Source organism: Bidens hawaiensis, unplaced genomic scaffold (assembly GCF_021521415.1).
Source record: "Bidens hawaiensis isolate Kalapana, Puna unplaced genomic scaffold, B.hawaiensis_p1.1 tig00037226_1, whole genome shotgun sequence".
Classification (NCBI taxonomy): Eukaryota; Viridiplantae; Streptophyta; class Magnoliopsida; order Asterales; family Asteraceae; genus Bidens; species Bidens hawaiensis.
In genome coordinates, this window is record NW_027496494.1 from 77,122 (window position 1) to 97,154 (window position 20,033).

At 34.2% G+C, this 20,033-nt stretch overlaps 1 protein-coding gene, 1 non-coding gene and 1 pseudogene across 2 annotated transcripts; 2 read left to right on the top strand and 1 right to left on the bottom strand.

Annotated features, from left to right (window-relative positions):
- Positions 1-7,316: 7,316 nt before the first annotated feature.
- Positions 7,317-7,447, bottom strand: LOC143589119 (small nucleolar RNA snoR83). The gene has a single exon (XR_013145214.1). It is a non-coding gene; the product is annotated as a small nucleolar RNA snoR83 (small nucleolar RNA).
- Positions 7,448-8,735: 1,288 nt separating this feature from the next.
- On the top strand, positions 8,736-13,864 carry LOC143589109 (3-ketoacyl-CoA synthase 9-like; annotated as a pseudogene).
- A 2,620-nt stretch (positions 13,865-16,484) lies between these two features.
- Positions 16,485-18,211, top strand: LOC143589110 (protein JINGUBANG-like). Its single transcript, XM_077069957.1, has 2 exons — positions 16,485-16,725; positions 17,131-18,211. Exons 1-2 carry the CDS (start codon positions 16,623-16,625, stop codon positions 18,174-18,176), a joined length of 1,149 nt encoding a protein of 382 aa, XP_076926072.1. The 5' UTR covers positions 16,485-16,622; the 3' UTR covers positions 18,177-18,211.
- Positions 18,212-20,033: the final 1,822 nt, after the last annotated feature.

The window sequence follows — 20,033 nt, forward strand, 5'->3', positions numbered from 1 at the left end:
TGACAATATAAAAAATCTAAGTATCTAATTATATTTAATCTGAAATTCTAAATACCAACAAATAGCAAGCAATTCACATAAGGTCTAAGTAGCAAAGGTAGGAGCAGAAATCACAATGCACAAATTATAAACGAATTCGAAATAGAAATTAGTAGTGCACCTTTAAGGCTTGTTCAATAGGAATTGCAATCAGCCTTAGAACAAAATTAATCAAACTAAGATTTGGGGCTTCTGGCTTCAGATCGCACCTTCGAATTAACCTTAATGATTTCAGTTTCAAGAATCAAAAATCAAGCCTTAGAATTAGTTAATTTCAGATTCAAGTGCTCAAAATAAATCTTACAATTGATTTGGGGTAGGGGGAATCTGGAGAATTCTTCATCTTTATATTCAACAACACGGACACAATGATGAAACTACAACGTTGGAGACTTGGAACTTGTAATATACCCGTCACTTCAATTTCCTGCGGCGTGTATCTGAGTTTGTCCGTCGCTATACTTCCTCCTTTTGTTTTTCTTTTTCTTTTTTTTAATTTCCTAATTTCTATAGACGTGATACTCAAAATTCAAAGAATTGGGCCTTACTTTGGCCCATTTTAAAACCTAGTATATAAAGGCTTCAATATTTTGGAGGCCTATAAATGTTGGAGGCCCAAAGCAGTGGCCTGTTTTAGCTGGCCCATGGGCCGGGCCTGCCCCCAGCCTGATCATCCCGTTAGGTCTGTAATTTTCTTTTAGTTTTATGTATATAAATATTTTAAATGTATATATATATATATATATTTAGTGTTTAAACCCAATTACACAATTTATTTAAGCCCATTTCAATTATAAAAAATATTTGCACAATCCAAATCACAACAAATAAGCCATTTAAATATAGGAATATTGGTTTTAAATAATCCCACCTATGGTCTATTGGTAAATATCAGTCCCAACTTTACACTTGCCTGCTGACCGTCCCAACTATTGATGTATTTGTTTTTAACGGGCCGCGACTAACGGATGTTAACTCTGTTAGTGATTTGCTGACGTGGACCTTCTTCTCCGGCCGCATCATGCTGGAAACTTGCCGGAAACCTGCAACTCGCCTTCATTCTCCCTAATATTGTTACACCATCTCTCTCTATCTTTCCCCTCATTCGAAACCTAACCGACGTGCCGCCGTTGTTGTCTCCGGCGAAGTCCACCCTTGTCAATCGTGCACCATTCGAGGTAATTGACTCATCATACGACTCGTTTTTATCCTCTTAACAAAAGCCCTATGCTTATTTTGTAAATCGTGTAACATTGATTTCAAATTTTTGAAAATAAAATCGGGTTTGGTATATAGGGATTAGCCATGAAAGAAGATGAAATCTACTTCATTTTCTAATTTCTGATGTCTTTTGAAAAGGGAGGGAGACGGTGTGACGATATTAGGGAGAATGGAGACAAGTTGCAGGTTTCCGGCGTGATGCGGCCGGAGAAGAAGGTCCACGTCAGCAAATCACTAACGGAGTTAACATCCGTTAGTCGCGGCCTGTTAAAAACAAATACATCAATAATTGGGACGGTCAGCAGGCAAGTGTAAAGTTGGGACTGATATTTACCAATAGGCCATAGTTGGGATTATTTAAAACCAATATTCCTTAAATATATAACTGTTTAGCCCAATAATTTTATTTTTTTTACTAAAGGCTCAAATTTCTTCTCGCATTCGGGCCAAAAATTTTTAATGATTCTTGCAGATGCCCTGGTATTCGGTTAATCTCGGTTGATCACAAAAATCAAAGTTTGGTAAGAAAAAATTACATAAAAATGTATGAAGTGGATGCATAAATACATGAAAGAAATGTATAAATGCGTGAAATGGATGTATAATTATATGAAATGGTGATATAAAACATGAAATAAATGAAATGAAGGTATAAAAGCTAGAAATATGAAAATATGGATGGTTCGGTTCAGTTATGTTAATTTCGGTTAACCGGTGGTAAAAAAATAACCGATTTTGTTTAATTCAGTTATCATTAATTTCAGTTCGATTTTACCAACTATCGGTTCGGTTGCTTCTCAAACCTAGTGAAACAAGTTAAAATAATAAAAATAATAATACGCTTCTAAAAAGAACTCGATCAATCCATTTTCTTTTTTATTTAATTTTCCTTTTCTGAATAGTTTAATATATTAACTATATTGCATCCAACAATGGCAGCTTCAGTTTGTGAATCTTGTTTTATTGTTTTGTTCTTTTAGTTTGCCTAGTTTCATATTTGTTCACATATTATATTCCTTTCAAACATATTTTGATTAAGATTTGATTATATTATATTGATGATCGGCCGAAATGAAGTGTAGTTAGAACCGTATCTGCAACGCTATTGATTTTTAAAAGCCCTGGCTAAAGAATCGTGACGAAAGAGTTACTGTGGGCGGCGTCAAAGAACTACCTTAAATAAATTTTATAATGCTCTGCCTACAAAAGAGATACTACGTCACAAGAATATGACAACGTTAAATTTCATTGGTGTGTTTTGAATGCATTGGTTGGAAATGAAAGAAAGCTCCACATGTGACCACAGTTTGAGTGAAAGCAATTCATGATAGGTGATCTCATAAAATGCATCCATTACTGGGTGAGATATGAAATGCTATGATTAATCCATGATGGATGATCTCCTAACAACTAGAAACAATATTAATTATAGGTTTATTGTGGACAAATCAAACGATATTGATTGATATAAAATGTCATATGTTACGTGTGAGCAAGAGTAATCAATACTATATATAAATAAGGAATATTGGTTTTAAATAATCACAACAATGACTTATTGGTAAATATTCGTCCTAATTTTACAATTGTCTGTTGACCGTCTCAATTATTGATGTATTTGTTTTTAACGAGCCGCGACTAACGGATATTAACTCCGTTAGTGATTTGCTGACGTGGACCTTCTTCTCCGGCCGCATCACGCCGGAAACTTGCAGCTTGCCTCCATTCTCCCTAATGTCATCACACAGTCTCCCTCTCTCTTCAAAAGACACCGGAAATTAGAAAATAAAGTAGATTTCATCTTCTTTCATGGCCAATCCTTATATACCAAACCCGATTTTATTTTCAAAAATTTGAAATCAATATTACACGATTTACAAAATAAGCATAGGGCTTTTGTTAAGAGGATAAAAACGAGTCGAATGATGTGTCAATTACCTCGAATGGTGCACGATTGACGAGGGTGGACTTCGCCGGAGACAACAACGGCGGCACGTCGGTTAGGTTTCGAATGAGGGGAAAGATAGAGAGAGATGGTGTAACAATATTAGGGAGAATGGAGGCGAGTTGCAGGTTTCCGGCAAGTTTCCAGCATGATGCGACCGGAGAAGAAGGTCCACGTCAGCAAATCACTAACAGAGTTAACATCCGTTAATCGCGGCCCGTTAAAAACAAATACATCAATAGTTGGGACGGTCAGCATGCAAGTGTAAAGTTTGGACTAATATTTACCAATAGGCCATAGTTGGGATTATTTAAAACCAATATTCCTATAAATAATGAATGGGGACTTCTTAAATTTTAAGATGTACCAAACTACATAATGTATAAAATTAAGACATTTTAGAAGCAATTTTGTTTTTAGCAAAGTCATGTACGGTTGATTTTAATTTATTAAAAAGTAATTACAACTTTGATCCTTTAACTTCAATCACCTTTTGTTAATGTATAGAATAGTTACATATATACTCCTTATTTTAAATCAACTACCCTCACGACGTTTAAATGTTTATAACTTTTTCAGGCGTTAATATTTTTTTTTAAAACATTATACCATAAAAACGAGTATTTTATTCTCTTTAATTTGAGTATGGTATTGCTATACTTTTTTTTATTTTAAAAAATTAATGTGTTACATGATTACCATTAAGGACAGCAAACGGGTTGGGCTGGTTCGGCCGTTCGGGTCATCAGTCTTTTAGGTTAAAGATTGGAATGGGTCGATCAAAAAAAGGTTAATCTGGTTCGGGTCGAAAGGGGTCAAGTGAGAACGAATTTCTTGTTAGAACAGTGTTAGGCTGAACAGGTTGCGGGTCAAGCGCGTTCAAGGTTGCGAGCCAAGACGCGTTCAATGAAGAGTTATGTGTGCATCGACACCTGATTGCTTATGGTCGTTGTGTGGCGTGCTCTCTAACACCGGTTAAGCTTCCAATGTCGCATTACGAGCATACTATAGCCAGGGAGCGCACGTACAGTTGTGAGGTCACGCACTTACTGGAACCGTAACACCGGTTACGCGTTCGATGTCATGTTTGTGTACATATTTCGCTACATCGCGTAGACACCCAGCTATATATAACAAACATCTAATACTATATAATAAAAAAAATTAAAATGCATTCAATATTTATAGTCTAGTCTGGTTCATATGGTTGGTTTCCGATATAAAACGTGAATCAAACCGTTTGCTATATTTTAAAAATTTTGAAACCGACCGAAAGTAAAAAACCCAGCCGTGAAACCAAACCGATGACTGGTTTAAACGGTTTCAAGATTTTAAACCGAACCATGAGCACTCATAACAGGTCGGTCCATGGGTGTGGCTGGGTGGTCGACAGCCACAGGCGCGACACCCCGCTACGCGAGATATATATATATTTTTTAAATTATATGTATTTTTATTAAAAACAATATGTATATTTAATGTTTAAAGACAATTACATAATTACTTGCTTGGACTAGTGGAAATTGGGTATTGCTCACAATCAAGAGGTTGTGGATTTTACCCTCACTTGAGACATGGTTAATCTTTTTTTTACACAAAAGGTTTTTTACACAACCCAAATTATTACCAAGTAAGCCCATATAAAAATTAGACTTTTTAAACCAAACAAAATAGTTCATTTACTTAAGGCCCATAAAAATTTTCGCCTTCGGCCCAACATTTTTTTTGCTTTCTCGGAGCCGGCCTTGACCCATAATTGTTACGTGATTAACAGGGTCTGCGTTAAAACACACGCTGAATCGCGTGGGCACCCGTATGTTTATAAAGGACGGGGCAAGTAATGTGTTTAAGAAAACAACCACCATCTTAGCTTATAAAGGGGAGCGGGCAAGTAATATGTTCATAAAATGCTATAACAATTTTTTGTAAACTAATATCCAATCGTATCTATATTATATTTTCACTCACAAAGTAGTTCGTTCAGGAAAAAAAAAGAAAAAAGAAAATTTTAAATGTAAAAATGCTAATAAAATATTATAATAATGGCATGCACACAGTGTTTTAAATACCGGTTCATACCGGCCGGTTGAACCGGTAATACCGGGTTTCGCATATCATGCCGGTATTTTGAACCCGATATTTTTGAGCGGTTTGCTAGAACATTGAACCGGCGGTTTTTTCTAAAATACTGGTTTAAAGCGGTAAACCGGTTTAGAGCCGAAAACATTTTTGATATTTTGTGGCCTTTATTATTTAAAAATTACTCTTAACCAGGCGATTAACATTCAAACGAGTATCCTTTTGGATTAGTTTTTAAAAAACTAGTGTTGTATTATTTTTTAATTATGGATTAACTTTTGGATTATAATTTAATATGAAATCATATGTTTTTTGGTTATTTTTTAAGTTGAAGTTGCAATTATATCAAATTACAAGATAAACTACATAACCCGGTTGAACCTTCCGGTACTACTCGGTTTAACCGGTTGTACCATTTTTCAGCCTAATCCGGTATAAGAAAAAAGCGGTTTTTAAAACATTGCATGCACATCTTTAGAAAATTTGATATCATAATAATTTGGCATGCACATGCTTACAAAGTTGTAGACCAATATTGACGAACTTGGTACGGTTAAAAAGCAAACAACTGACGCAACTCTTTTAAGTCAACATTATTTAAAAACATATAAATTTCGTTTTCGATTTCAGCCAAGCTGACCTTAGACATGGATTATTATCACAACTGTTACTAAGTCAGCGAGTCATAACATATAATCATCAACCAAGTTCGGAGGTGTAGAATGCTAGTTGTTCGAGTTTACTATGACTTCCAGCATCGGAGGTGAAACCCCTAACCAATCAAGGTTCCAAGGGGTAGAAGAGGCAACACTAACAGCAGTCTTTAGTAAGGTCTAAGGAGCAGAGCCCTAGTGTAGCAAATGAGTAATGAAATTGAATTTTCAAAATAGAAAATGCAAAAGACATTTTTTTAACCATAATCATCATATACCACATATCATGAATTGCCAATCTCTCTGGTTCTTAGAATTCTCACAATAAACATATAAATTTCTCGTCTCGTTTGAGGTATATTTGACTAAATTTTCGGGGAAACACCAAAATAATTTGATCTAAAGTGTATCTCAAGTCCCATATTTTCTACGTGTTATTGAATCTTAAGAATCCCGACATGGCTAAAGAAGGTACATGATAAGTCTTTAGAAAATTTAACAATGAAATGTGACTTCACATGACCTCTATCCGTCGGTTTAATTTAAAGATAATCATAATCATGATAACAACAAAAGCAAACTCAATTTTTGTCTTTGTGGTTTGCCCAAAATGTGGTTTTAGGTCAATAGTTTCAAACATGCAATTTTCATTCATGTGATTTACTTTCACTTGCAATAAAACCCGATATCACTAATCCCATTAAGTCTGGTCAATCGTCCAATCCGTCTAAAATCAAAGATTAATCAGACTTGATCGGCTTTTCCAATGAAGTTCTAGCCAAAATCGGCAATTTCCAACAAGACTTTGGCCAACATCGGCAATTTCTGACGAGATACCAGCTAAAATCAGATGTTCCAGGCAAAACTTTAGCCAAAATCAGCGGCTTTCAACAAATTTTCAACCAAAATGTGTTCGTTTATGTATAAAACTAAAAATTACATACTAAAAGGTCTGCATGTTTAAATAAAACTGAAAATTAAACATTAAAGTTTGATCCAATTAATTCGCTAGTTCCCACCACACCACTTGATTAGTCACTAACAAGTTTTACAACGCTAGCCGAAGGTATGATCTTACAATTTAAAGCAAAAACAAACATGTACACGGAAAATATGAAAATTGCTCTGAAAAAAAATTATGTTTTTAAATCTGATGTAACAACAATTAACTTTAATCAAAAACCATCTCCAACATACATCTGGTATTAATTTTTAACCATCAACAACCATATGGACTGGGATTCTAAACAAGTCAATTCTCTTACATCATTCTTAATCCAACCTTATTGACTCACCCAACACTACACTAACAGCACCCATATTAATCAATTGAAAAAAAAATAAAAAAAACCAAACACATAAGCAGCGTTTTATAAAATAAATGTGAGGATAAGTTACTATGAAACACCTACGATTACAAGAAATAAAGGGTTTCTCAGCGAAACTACCACTGTGTTTGCTTTTGGCCTCCCATGAATCAGAATAAGAACCAGTTTAGCTTATCTGGGATTATGGAGGCACACAAACATCTACAATCGTCTAAAACAAATGCAACAATAAATTAATACCCTAAAACACCTTACCGTTGATAGATCTGGGTACGATAAATGAAAGCGGAAGATGAATGTGTTTATATAGGAACAAACAAAAACCCTAACAGGCTTTTATTTGTTTATTAGAAATGGAAAGCCCAAGTTCAGGCCCGGAGCCCAATCCAACTATTAAAATAACATTGTTTTGTTTTGTGTTGTGTTGAATTAATTAATGGATTAAAAAGGGCTAGCTACGTTTGTTGTCTGGTTGATTTTTTATCGATGTGAACATTATTTTTTTAATGAAATATCTATAATGCTTTGAAGGAAAAAATAGGTTGGCTGAAAGGTTTTCTAAAGAGGTTACACGATTGTTTTTCGTTTTGAATCATATCTTTGTTATAAAAGTAATCTCATAGTTTGTTATACTAAATTTCTAACGCTACTTTAATAACATGAACTGTCTTTTAACTCTACCTTGGTCAAGTAATCGCTGGTCGCTACAAGGTATCGTACCAAGACAACTGTCTTTTAACTATACTTAATTAGTCAGAATCAATCAAACATGGTCAAACTTACCTAGATGTGTTAAAATATTCATTGGTATCCACCTTCACTGAAGCACTGTCTAATTCTCTTTCTTTGAAACATGGGGTTTTAGTGGATAAGCTTGATTACCAAAATACTTCAAACTTTTTAAATAAAAATAGACGGTATTTGGGATTGCTTATTTTCACTTATTTATGACTTAACTTTTTGAAAAATAATAAGATGTTTGGGATTGCTTATATTTTGAGAGAAAAATTTTCATAAATTACAATATTGTAACTTATTAACATAATGAAAAGTTACAAGGGGGTAAAATAAGGAATCCCAAACACCCCCTTAATCTCCTGTTTTAGTTATCAAATAAATCTCCGTTGCACACACTTTCACATTCTAACCAACGACTTATAATTTTGTGTAATATGTATTCGTAAGTACAAATCTTAGTACGCATATAAAATATATTGATATTGATATAATCAATAATCATGATACTTGCCTAGTTCCTAACATGTTACCTAGGGTTGAAGGAAGGACACGATATACTCATAGACCCTTTCTTAGTGTATATATGATATTTATTTCAAGTCAAGTTTTATCTGCTATGTAGGTTGAAATATATTACTTCTAATCTATATATAATAATAGGTTTGGTGATATCTGTAAATTAATACATGCATATAACACAACCCTTTGCTTTCAATCGCCATCGTAGCCTCCATGAAGTTCATAAACATATGTTACCATCACTTGATCACCCATCTTTTGATTCTCACTTTCATCGTCGCCACTCGAGCAAACCTCGTCGCCATGGCCATATCTTGCACGACCATGATCGCGTTTACAATCCACCGTATGACCCAACCCAAACCCGTATACCTCCTTGACTTCTCTTGCTACCGCCCACCCGACGACTTAAAACTATCCCACCAAATGTTTATGGACCGTTCCAGATATTCTGGAGCCTTCAATGACTCATCATTGGAGTTCCAGAATAACATTCTGAAACGATCCGGCCTGGGAGAGTAAACGTACCTCCCACAGGCGTTACATGCCATACTAGCCGCACCATCGATAAGAGCAGCTAGAGAATTAAGAAGCCGAAGAAGTAATATTCGGAGCGCTAGACAACCTATTCAAATCAACCAACTTTAATCCCCAAGATATCTCAATCTTGGTGGTTAATTGTAGTATTTTTAACCCGAACCCGTCGTTATCTTCCATGAATATTAACAAATACAAACGTCAAGGCGTTTAATCTGAGTGGAATGGTATTAGCAAGTAATATTAGTCATTAATATTGTCAATCATGTAATTTAGGAATCAGTTGCATTCTCCTTAATTAGTGGAGATCACCTTGTATTTACATACTATGTATTTTGTTAATGAGAATCATCGAATACCAATTCTCACAAATGGGATGTAGCGCGGGTGTGATCGGAGTTGATCTTGCGAATCATATGCTAAAAGTTCACCCGAATGCATACGCGGTGGTTGTGAGCTCTGAAAACATAACAGGAAATTGGTATACCGGTAAAAAGAAGAAGTCCATGTTGATACCAAACTGTCTGTTTAGAGTAGGTGGTGCTGCGGTGCTGTTATCTAACAAGTGTGAAGATTAACACCGGTCAAAGTATAAACTCTTGCATGTTGTTCGTACGCAATTTGGGTACAACATAACTGCTTTTAACTGTGCGTATCAACAAGAGGATGAAGATGGAAACATTGGAGTCTCGCTTTCTAAATAGTTGATGACGGTCGCCTGTGCCGCGTTGGAAGCCAACATCGCTGCGTTAGGCACACTCGGACGTCCGGTAAGCGAGCGTGTTTTAATATTCATAAGAAAAAAACCGGGTTTTGTACCGTAACGGGTGGGGCTTACTGCTTAGAATGGTACAACCGATGGTACCAGTTAATTAAATCGGTTAAAATACAACTTCAACAAAAAAACAAAAGTGTATAATTTTATAATAAAAAAATAATTTCTAACAACGTCTTTTCTTAAATAAATAAGTTTATGTTTTGAGTGTTGAATGCCTAATTTAAGATCGTTTAAAATATGATATCAAAATAAGAAGTTTTAGTTACCAATAATTATGATATACATAGATTGAGCAATGGATCTTGAAAAGTAGCTAAGTTATAAATCTGGGAGTTTAAAAAATGAACACTCAAAATTAAACATAAGTACAAATTTGAGTTCATGGGTAACACTGGATTTTCTAGCGGTTTGAAAACTATATCAGAACCTTAAGTCTGTTCACTATGGAGGAGCTTTAAAGCTCCTTCATGTCATTGTCACGTAAGAAAACAGGGCTTCGAAGCCCTTTTTCATAACGTCTCGCTGTGGTTTAGAGCCTATTTACCGCCCCATTATATATATATATATATATATAGGAGAAGTATAGTTTGAAAACCCTCTTAAGTTGAGAAAACCCGTGAAAACCCTATGTAACATCGTTTTTTTTTGTTACATGTAATATATGTTGTTACATTTAATACAAAACATCGAAAACATTTAAAAAAAATGTTTTGCTATTTTTTTTACATTTTTTTAGTAATTTTTATATATGTTTTCAGGGGAGAGAAAATGTAAATAAACTTTTACATTTTTTATTAACTTTAATTGTAGACCACAAGATTTAATCTTTAATTAAAAACATGTGATTGAAAATGAGTTTATAGAGTTTTCACAACTCAAGTGGGTTTTTATTCTAACCTAACCCTATATATGTGTGTGTGTGTGTGTGTGTAGAGGATAGTTCATAAAAAAAGTGAAATTATAGTGATAAATGTGAGAAATGAATCTAGACCGTTGATTATGTGTAATCAATGGTACACACCAATAATGACACTTTTGTAATAAACTAGAAATACATGTTTACTAATTTAGAGAAAAAGGATACATTAGTCTTTCTATAATAACTTCTTATATGGTAACAGAATATGCATTTAATAAGCCTATTCAATTTCCTTAAGAATCCTCTACAACTAATTATTAAACCATCTTCTTCCATTTAGAAAAACTTGTTACTTATATTAAAAACATGAATCACGTTCAATCATCTTGTAACATACGTGTATTCTAAATCTACAATAGTTAAGGTAAATCATCTACATCGACAGTGTAGGGTTTTTTTAAGGATATTTTACAATTCTATTTGTCAATTATGATGGCATGTCTAAGTATTATATATTTGTGTAGGAATATGTTCGACTGTGTAGGGTATGTTATTTATTATATGTAGGATATCCTACAATTCTATTTGCCAAGTATGATAACGTGTGTAGGTATTGTATATGTGTGTAGAAATATGTTTGATCGTGTAACTTATGTTCTTATTCTGTGTATGATATCCTACAATTAAGTTTGTCAAGTATGATGAGGTGTGTAGGTATTACGAAGGAGTGCCTATGTCTATGCACGAACATACATTCATGGGTTGGTTTGGTATATCAAAATGTCTAGTTTATTTCTCATTTGGACTAGTTATTATGAATACAAACTGTGTAAAAGTTATTGATAAGTTTAATGATTTGTAATTTGTGTATTATTAGTTGTTCAATGTAAGTTAATTTGGGGATAATTATGTAACAGTTTTGATGTTTTAAATTATTTTGATAACTAAAAATCTTAAAAGATCATACGTGAGTAGTGAAAAATGATAGATTATTAGAAAAATAACATAAAGAATGAAGAAAGTGTCAAAGAATAATAAAGTTTGAAACTTACATGATTTTTAATAATTAGTTACCAAAAAAAGAATTTAGAACCATGACTAATCTATCCCTATAATGTAATAAAAAGAAAATTTTTGATTGGCTGCATTGACTTCTCATACTTCTCACAATAACTTGACTATTCTCCTGAACTTAAACCTATATATATATATACTAGACGGGTGCCCGCGCCATGCAGCGGGAAACGTAGACCTTGATAATCACGTAATAAGTTTATGGGTGTTCATTGTTTGGTTTGAAACCGTAAAATCGTTCAAGCCTGTCTTCGGTTTGATTTCACAGTTAATTTTTTCTCTTGTAACTTTTGGCCGATTGCTTTCAATTTTCAAAGGTTATGTTTTGGTTTTCGATGACAAAAAACCGTTACTACTGATTTGGCCCACAATTTAATTTAAACTATCAGAAGCAGACCGCAAACACCCCTACGTATGTAAAATGTTATTTTTTTTAACTGAATAAAAAACTATAACAATATTATACTCAAATTAAAGATAAAAATATTCTCGTTTTTATGGTGTAATTTTTTTTAAAAAAATATTAAAATATGAAAATTTTATTAACGTTAAAAAATCATGGGGCAATTGGGTTAAAAGTGAAAATTAAAATAGGATATAGATAAAAGATTAAGGGTAATTGTTGTAAATATTCTTTAAATTTACAAATGTTAATTATAGTTAAGGGGACAATATTGCAAGTATATTAAATAAAATTGAATAACATCATAAGTTTTAATCTGACAATTACTTTTTTGTTCTCGTTCAAGTTTGTACCATGTGCAAGTTTACTTGTAAATCACTTAATATGAAGCGTCTTAATTTGTCATCCTCTCCTCTATTATATATAGTATAGATACTAGGTTAGGTACTGGATTGAACAATATAAAAGAATAATAAATAAAGTTGAGTATTACATTAAATAAGTACAAAGTTAAATTGCAACTATATTTCACAAACTTAAAAATAAATCATAAATCTCTAAATATTTACTTTGATACAACATAAATGATACACTAAAAATATGATAACTAAAACAGGATAGTATTATGAGAACACGACTGGGACAATCATAACGAAACGAACATGTCATAGGTGGTAGAAAGCTTCCGATTAGTTGAAGAATGTGTAGTAAAAGAGAATCAATATAGTTTTGATCAGCAATATACGGATAGAAAGAAAGAGATTACGGCTACAGAAAAAAAGAAGACAGGTCTAGTTCAATTAAAGATCCACGGGTTTTTAACAATGAACCCGAGTAAGTTTTAAGTTCTAAAATAATTCATATATTTATAAACGTTTTTTAATATATAAAAAACGATATAATTCACATTAGAGAAGTTAAATGATGAAAAATGTTCAATTATAAAAATGTTTAATAAACAAACCTAACTTTTTTTAAGTAAAATACATTTTGTAAAAACAATTATAGAAAATATGTTTAATGTATAATTAATAGGAGACAGAAGCGGGAAAAAAAAGTAAGAATGAATCAGAAAATGACATGTGTTAAGAAAAAACCTTTATTTATTATATAGTATAGATAGATACACATATATAGATATATGTATGTGTGTGTGAGAGACGGAGAGAGAGAGAGAGAGACGCATGCCCCACCAAAACCTCCATATCGCCGGTCTTCGTGCACCCCCCCCCCCCCCCCCCCCCCCCCCCGCCCACTTTAAAGAGGAAGGACTAATTAGACTGGTCTCTTTCATGCAGGTGATGTCCGTAACCAGTTTTTAAAACATTGCATAAAAACCATGAACCTGAAAACTGAATATTATAACATGTTGAATTTCAAGAAAGATGTTTGATCATTTCTGCATCCATGCTAGCGGTAGAGCGGTAATAGAGGAAATTGAGAAGAACTTAAAGCTAAAGAAGGAGGATGTGGAATTGCACCGGTTCGGGAACACGTCTTCTAGTTCGATTTGGTATGAGTTGGCTTACATCGAGGCTAAAGGGAGGGTGAAGAAAGGGCACCGAGTTTGGCAACTCGGGTTCGGGAGTGGGTTCAAGTTCAATAGTGCGGTTTGGGAGGCAGTTGGAAATGTGAATCCATCGGCTCATAATCCTTGGAATGACTGTGTTCATGATTATCTGTTGAAATAATATATTAATTAGTTTTGTTTCTTTAGTTGGTGTGATGGTGTTATATAAAGGATTTGTAAGGAGGCAGTTTATATTTATAAAATAAAACTAGTTTGAGCCATGTTATGGGATTTATTTAGATTTTTATTTTTAATTGTTTTGGTATCGAGGCAGAAGCATCCTGAGCCGATAGTTCTTCTTGATTTGAAGAGGCACGGGGAAGAAACCGAGAAGAAGATGGAGAGAAGAGAGGTGGAGCAAATCGGGAAAACCTAAGTACACAGGCAAAGAAGCCATACGAGATTACTAGTCATATACATTAAAAGGTAAAATAAAATTGAGCAGATAACCCGTGCATGTCACTAAATAGCCTAAGCATGCTATGAAAGAACTGTTAAGTTGATAATATTCAAGATGACCTTGATTTAGCTAGATTTTTTAGATACTTTTTATAAAAGTATTTATGTATTGAAATTTTATGTTAGATAGATTTATTGTTGGGTTTTATGGTAATATTTATTAGTAATTGTACATTTTATTTACTTTACAGCTGATCGAATACACTAATGTTTTACTTTATTTAAACAAACTTAGTTATATGTGAAATATGGTAATGCGACTGTATATGGCGTCGCTAAGTTGTCTGTGAGAACTTCCTCGCTAATTCGTTAGCCAAACTGTCATGATAGCATTCGCTATTATCAATCAGTAAATTAAAGCTTATTTTATAGACTAACTTTTATTTTTATGCGTCAAATTCTTTAAATTAAGTTAACAAATTGCTACAAGTATGGAACATATTAAATTTAATGTAAAATCATGCTTTAAAATTCTAATATGAATAAGAAGAACCTAAGGCTATGGCACGTACACCATTGAGCATCACTAGTGGTGTTGAGGTGGCAACAGTTGCCTCACTCAAAACCACTAGTGATGGGTCCCAATGACTCAACACACGCACACCGTTGTCTGATCATTGTGTTTTCTTTTGTTTTTTTTTTTGTATTTAAATAATATAAATACAAAGAACGATTGATAATAACATAAGTTGAACGATGAGGTTGAATGATGAAGTAAAAACCAAAACGACGCTAATGTAACTAATAGTTAAGAGTAACGAATAGTTTGGTATAACACATACATGAAGTGTTAAAAGGGGATCGATTTTTTTTTTAATAATAACCCATTAAAAGGAACACATTACATCATTCAATAATTAATGACTTAACGTGTAGAATTTATATTTTGCATGGATAGGACAACGTGTCTATACTCAATACCATGACCTCAATAGTCAAAAACAGATTTAACCTTATCCATGATATGAACGGAAGATCTTAACGACAGCCCCCGGAAGGAGTTTTTTTTACAGAAGTCCTCATAATTTAATGCTAAACCAAACTTTGTCAAAATACAAAGTCAACATTAATGCAATAGAAAGTCCTTTTAGATGTCAGACTGATGTCATAACACCTCATCATCATCAATGGAAAAGTAGATATTTGTACTATGTGGTATACCTTTTATATCGTAATAAATTTAGAATTTACATATATTGTCACGATTCGATAAGTGAGTATTAATTTATCTTTAACATATGTGACTAAGAGTTTCATTTGATAAGTGATAGCATACACAATACATATATATATATTTATTTTTTCCTTTTGAATTACAGTATACAAAATATTATAATGATTTGTGATTAAAATTTGGAGTTTCTTTTTCTTATATTAATGTTTTACCAAAAATAATCATTGTAAGTTGTGATGGCACATAAAATTTATCATGCAAGTATGGGTCCATATTATTCTATAAAAATAAACAAAAATAAGGAGGATGAAAATGATTTATAATAAAAAAAACCTTAAAATAATCAAATTATAACTCAAAACTTAATAAAAAACAAAAAAACAAAAAAAAAGTAGAAACATAAAAATATTTTTACCATATTCCTCGTTCCTAAAAAAAGACACAATGTTAAGAAAAAAGATCATTGTGTCTTTTAGTTATTATTGCGTTTGTTGTTTATTTCCGTCATCGGATATGTTTTTTTCGTGACATTGTGTTTTTTTTTCTTGATATTGTGTTATATTACTTAACATTGTGTTATATTTATTTCATTGTGTTATATTTTGCGATCTGTTGTATTTTTTTTTGTTTATAGTTATGCATTTTGTTTATTTTCGTCATTATATTTTTTTTTCTTGCAATTGTGTCTTTTCTTCGTTTTTTTAAATCGGAATGACGGAGAAAACATTTTAATTTTTGTTTTTCTTTCGTTTTTTATTTAGATTTTGAGTTATGATCTTTTTATTATTATTTATTTTTGCTACAAATCTTTCACACACCCCTCATCTTTTTCTTACTCTGTATTTTAACTTTTTCATGTAACTAAATATCGAGATGTCAACGAAAATACAACAAAAACCATCTTTTTGAAAAATTGGAAACCATAGTGTAAACACGCAAACGCGGGGTACCATTCAAGCCACCTTTGCTAGAAGGTGCTATAAATGCCCATTTTTTCTTCTCCTCCATCAACTTCCATTATCAATCTTTTTCAGTTTACCTACAAAATATCATACCCGACTTACATTAGTCAAACATGTCGAAGGACAAAACCGATAACCTCCCCCCACGGCGAACCAAGCTCGGGGTCCTTTTACACAGCCCTGAGCCAATCAGTTCGCCGTCGACTTCTAATCAAAAACAACAAGAAGTCACCGGAACCAGTTCACATGGCCGCCGTGGCACTACATCGGTTCCAAGCCCTTCCATGTCTCCATACTCATCTCCCGCTAATTACTTCATGTCGCCGTTCCATCAAACGTCGCCGTTTTCGAAGTCTCCATGGAACTTCTCTTTGTTTAATTCACACGGTAACATATCTTTCAACAAAATAAACTCTGATATATTTACAAATTGTTTATTTCTCTTTTATTTCAATTGTAATATTTTCCGGCCTCAGGTGGTGCCTCTATAACCCTCAACTTTCTTGACGAAGTGCAAAATTAGTGTAATTTTTTCCTTCTTCATTGTTTTGTGTATTGTTTATGTATATATGGGTATCCTAATATTTTTGTGTAGCCCTTAATTTTTTTGACGAAGTACAAATTTAGTTTAATTTTTTTTTCTTTTTAATTATTTTATGTATTGATACTGGCCTCTTAGTAGATATTAGGATACCCATAGGTCCAAAATTTATTTAATAATTAATACATCTGAATTTTTCTTTTAAATCCGTCTCTGACTATTGTGGTATATATATTTTCCCATTCTTGCAGGTAACCTACCGGCAAGCGGGTTAATCGGGTCGTTGGTCCGAGAAGAAGGACACGTCTATTCATTAGCTTCATCTGGCAACTTATTATACACAGGATCAGATTCGAGAAACATTAGGGTTTGGAAGGATTTAGCCGAGTTTTCCGGGTTCAAATCCAGCAGCGGGTTGGTAAAATCGATCATTATTTCCGGTGAGAAGATATTTACGGGTCACCAAGACGGTAAAATTCGGGTATGGAAGTATTCGGACTCGAATAATTTGAACAAGAAGGCGCATAAACGGGTAGGGAGTTTACCGACTACACGAGACTTCATCAAGTGCTCCATGAACCCGAATAATTACGTCGAAGTAAGGCGTCATCGAACCGTCCCATGGATTAAGCATTACGACGTCGTGTCATGCATGAGTTTGGATGAACAACATGGGATATTATATTCCGGTTCATGGGATAAAACATTGAGAGTTTGGAGACTTTCGGATTCTAAATGTTTGGAATCGGTTAATGTGCATGATGACGCGGTTAATGCGGTTGTTGTCGGGTTCGACGGCTTGGTTTTCACCGGTTCGGCTGACGGGTCGGTGAAAGTGTGGAGGAAGGAGTTGGTTAAAAATGATACAAAGCATATTTTGGTTTACACGTTGTTGAATCAAGAGACAGCGGTGACGTCGGTGGCGGTTAATGTCGTTGACGCCGTGGTGTACGCTGGGTCTTCGGACGGGTTGGTCAACTTTTGGGAGCGGCCGAAGGATGTGCTGGTTCAGGGTGGGGTTATGCGAGGGCATAAGCAAGCGGTGCTTTGTCTTGCGTCCGCAGGGCGGTTGTTGTTTAGTGGGTCCGCGGATAAGAGTATTTGTGTGTGGAAGCGGGAAGCTGGAGGCTTTCATTCGTGTCTCTCTGTTTTGACCGGTCATGGTGGACCGGTCAAATGTTTAGCGGTTCAGGAGAATCTAAACCAGGACGATGGTGGTGGTGGTCGAGAGTGGGTGGTGTATAGTGGTAGTTTGGATAAGTCGGTGAAGCTATGGCGAGTGTCGGAACCGTTGTGAGGTAGACGCGCTGCTGTGAGACGGTGGAGATGGTGTTCGTGTGGCATGTGTCCATGTGGGTCCCACATTGATGACGAGGATTGATGACTACCTATCCCTAAAAAGGTCCAAGAATTTGAAATTTTATGGATGATATGAATTGGATTTGAATTTTGAAGTATTCGAATGATGGGTATATATGTGATGGATTGATGTAGTGATTGTGTAGGTGTAAGCATAGCCATACATGGGTGATATACTGATACTGATATGAGACGTAAATTATTTATTTAACTTATGTAGGAAATAGATATACATATTGGAAATTATTTTGTTTTTTCCATTTGTTACTATTTATATTGGTCTAGTATTTACCTTTACAAACGTACTATACTGGTTTCTTGTAAGGGGGTGTTTGGCCTAGTTTTTATTTTTTTGGTTTATGCTTATATTTTAAAGTAGCTTATAGTTTATTTTTTATTATTTGATAAGCTCTTTTTAAGTGTTTGGATTAGCTTATATTCTACAATTTGATAATAAGTTGTTAAATTCACCATTCTTTAATTTGTTACATAAAGAAGTTGTTTCAATAATTATTAATCCACCACCATTTGAGGACAAATAAGTAACTTACACACTTACACTACTAAACTTCTTCATATAAGCTAAAAACCATCTTCAAATAAGCTTCTTTAAATTAGCTTATATAAGCTTATAAGCATAAGCGTAAAAAGCTAAAACAAACACCAAATTAAGCTTATTTTATAAAAAAAAAAAGCTATAAGCTATGTTAAAAAAGCTAGGCCAAACACCCCCTAAATACATGTATGGATAATTGATAAGTTATGTCACTTACGTGACTTTACATGATTTTCGCACGGGTCATTTCAAATAGACGGCGACGCAGTTTGTTACCCGCTTACCTATCTTTTTATTATAGTTGGACCCTTTTATTCCTGTTAATAAAACATTTAGAGTAACATAACACATGATAAGAAATCGTATAATATCTGCAATATTGTATGAGTCCATAATTTATATTATAGAGTTAAATGCTCTTCTTGTTTATCTATTGTTCATGCTTATTAGTTTTTTATCTTCGAAATTTTATTAACATGTTATTCAAACAGAGTGAAATGACTAATGTTCCAAAACAATGTAAATGCATCTTTTATTGTATACACGGTTAGGCACATTGGCGGACTCAGAAATTTTATCCAACGGGGTCCCAAATTTGGGTGGTTCGGATTTTTCGGGTCGGGTCGAGGCAAGGAATATAATTAAAAAATGTTCTGCTTGATCTCTGGGATGATGCGGATAGGTCTGTAACCTCCCCGCAAGTCAGGAGCGTTTAGAACCTTTTGTGTAGATTCTCCATGAGGTCTTGGTGGTTTTGAACATAGTGATCAATCATGTTATAACCACCAATTCCATCCTGAAGTTTCAAACAATCTGGTTCTTGACGTTCCCGCTATGCGGGGATGTTATTTCCGTTTCTGCAAGCATGGCCCAGAAGATCCTTCTTGGTTTCAATTCCCATGGAGTGCTCGGTATGCGAAGGGTTTTGCCTTGACGCTGTACCCGCACTTCGTCTTATTAGTTACTTTACTCCCAAGGTATCCCTGGCGTTAAATCCCTGCAGGGCTAGGTGCGTGAAGGGTTTTGCCTTGACATTGTACCCGCGCCTGACTTATGGTTGCCGAGGTGTTCCTGGCGTTTAATCCCCTGCGGGCGCTAGGTATGTGAAGGGTTTTGCCTTAACACTGTACCCGCGCCCGACTTACAATTGGGTGCCGAGGTATGACTTTTTACGGGTGTTAGGTACGTGAAGGGTTTTGCCTTAACACTGTACCTGTGCCCGTTTTGTAGTTCGGTGGA

Coding starts and splice junctions, on each gene's coding strand:
- LOC143589110 (XM_077069957.1), top strand. CDS start 16,623: ATGTCTCCATACTCATCTCCCGCTAATTACTTCATGTCGCCGTTCCAT. Junction 16,726..17,130: donor CTCTTTGTTTAATTCACACG/GTAACATATCTT, acceptor CCATTCTTGCAG/GTAACCTACCGGCAAGCGGG.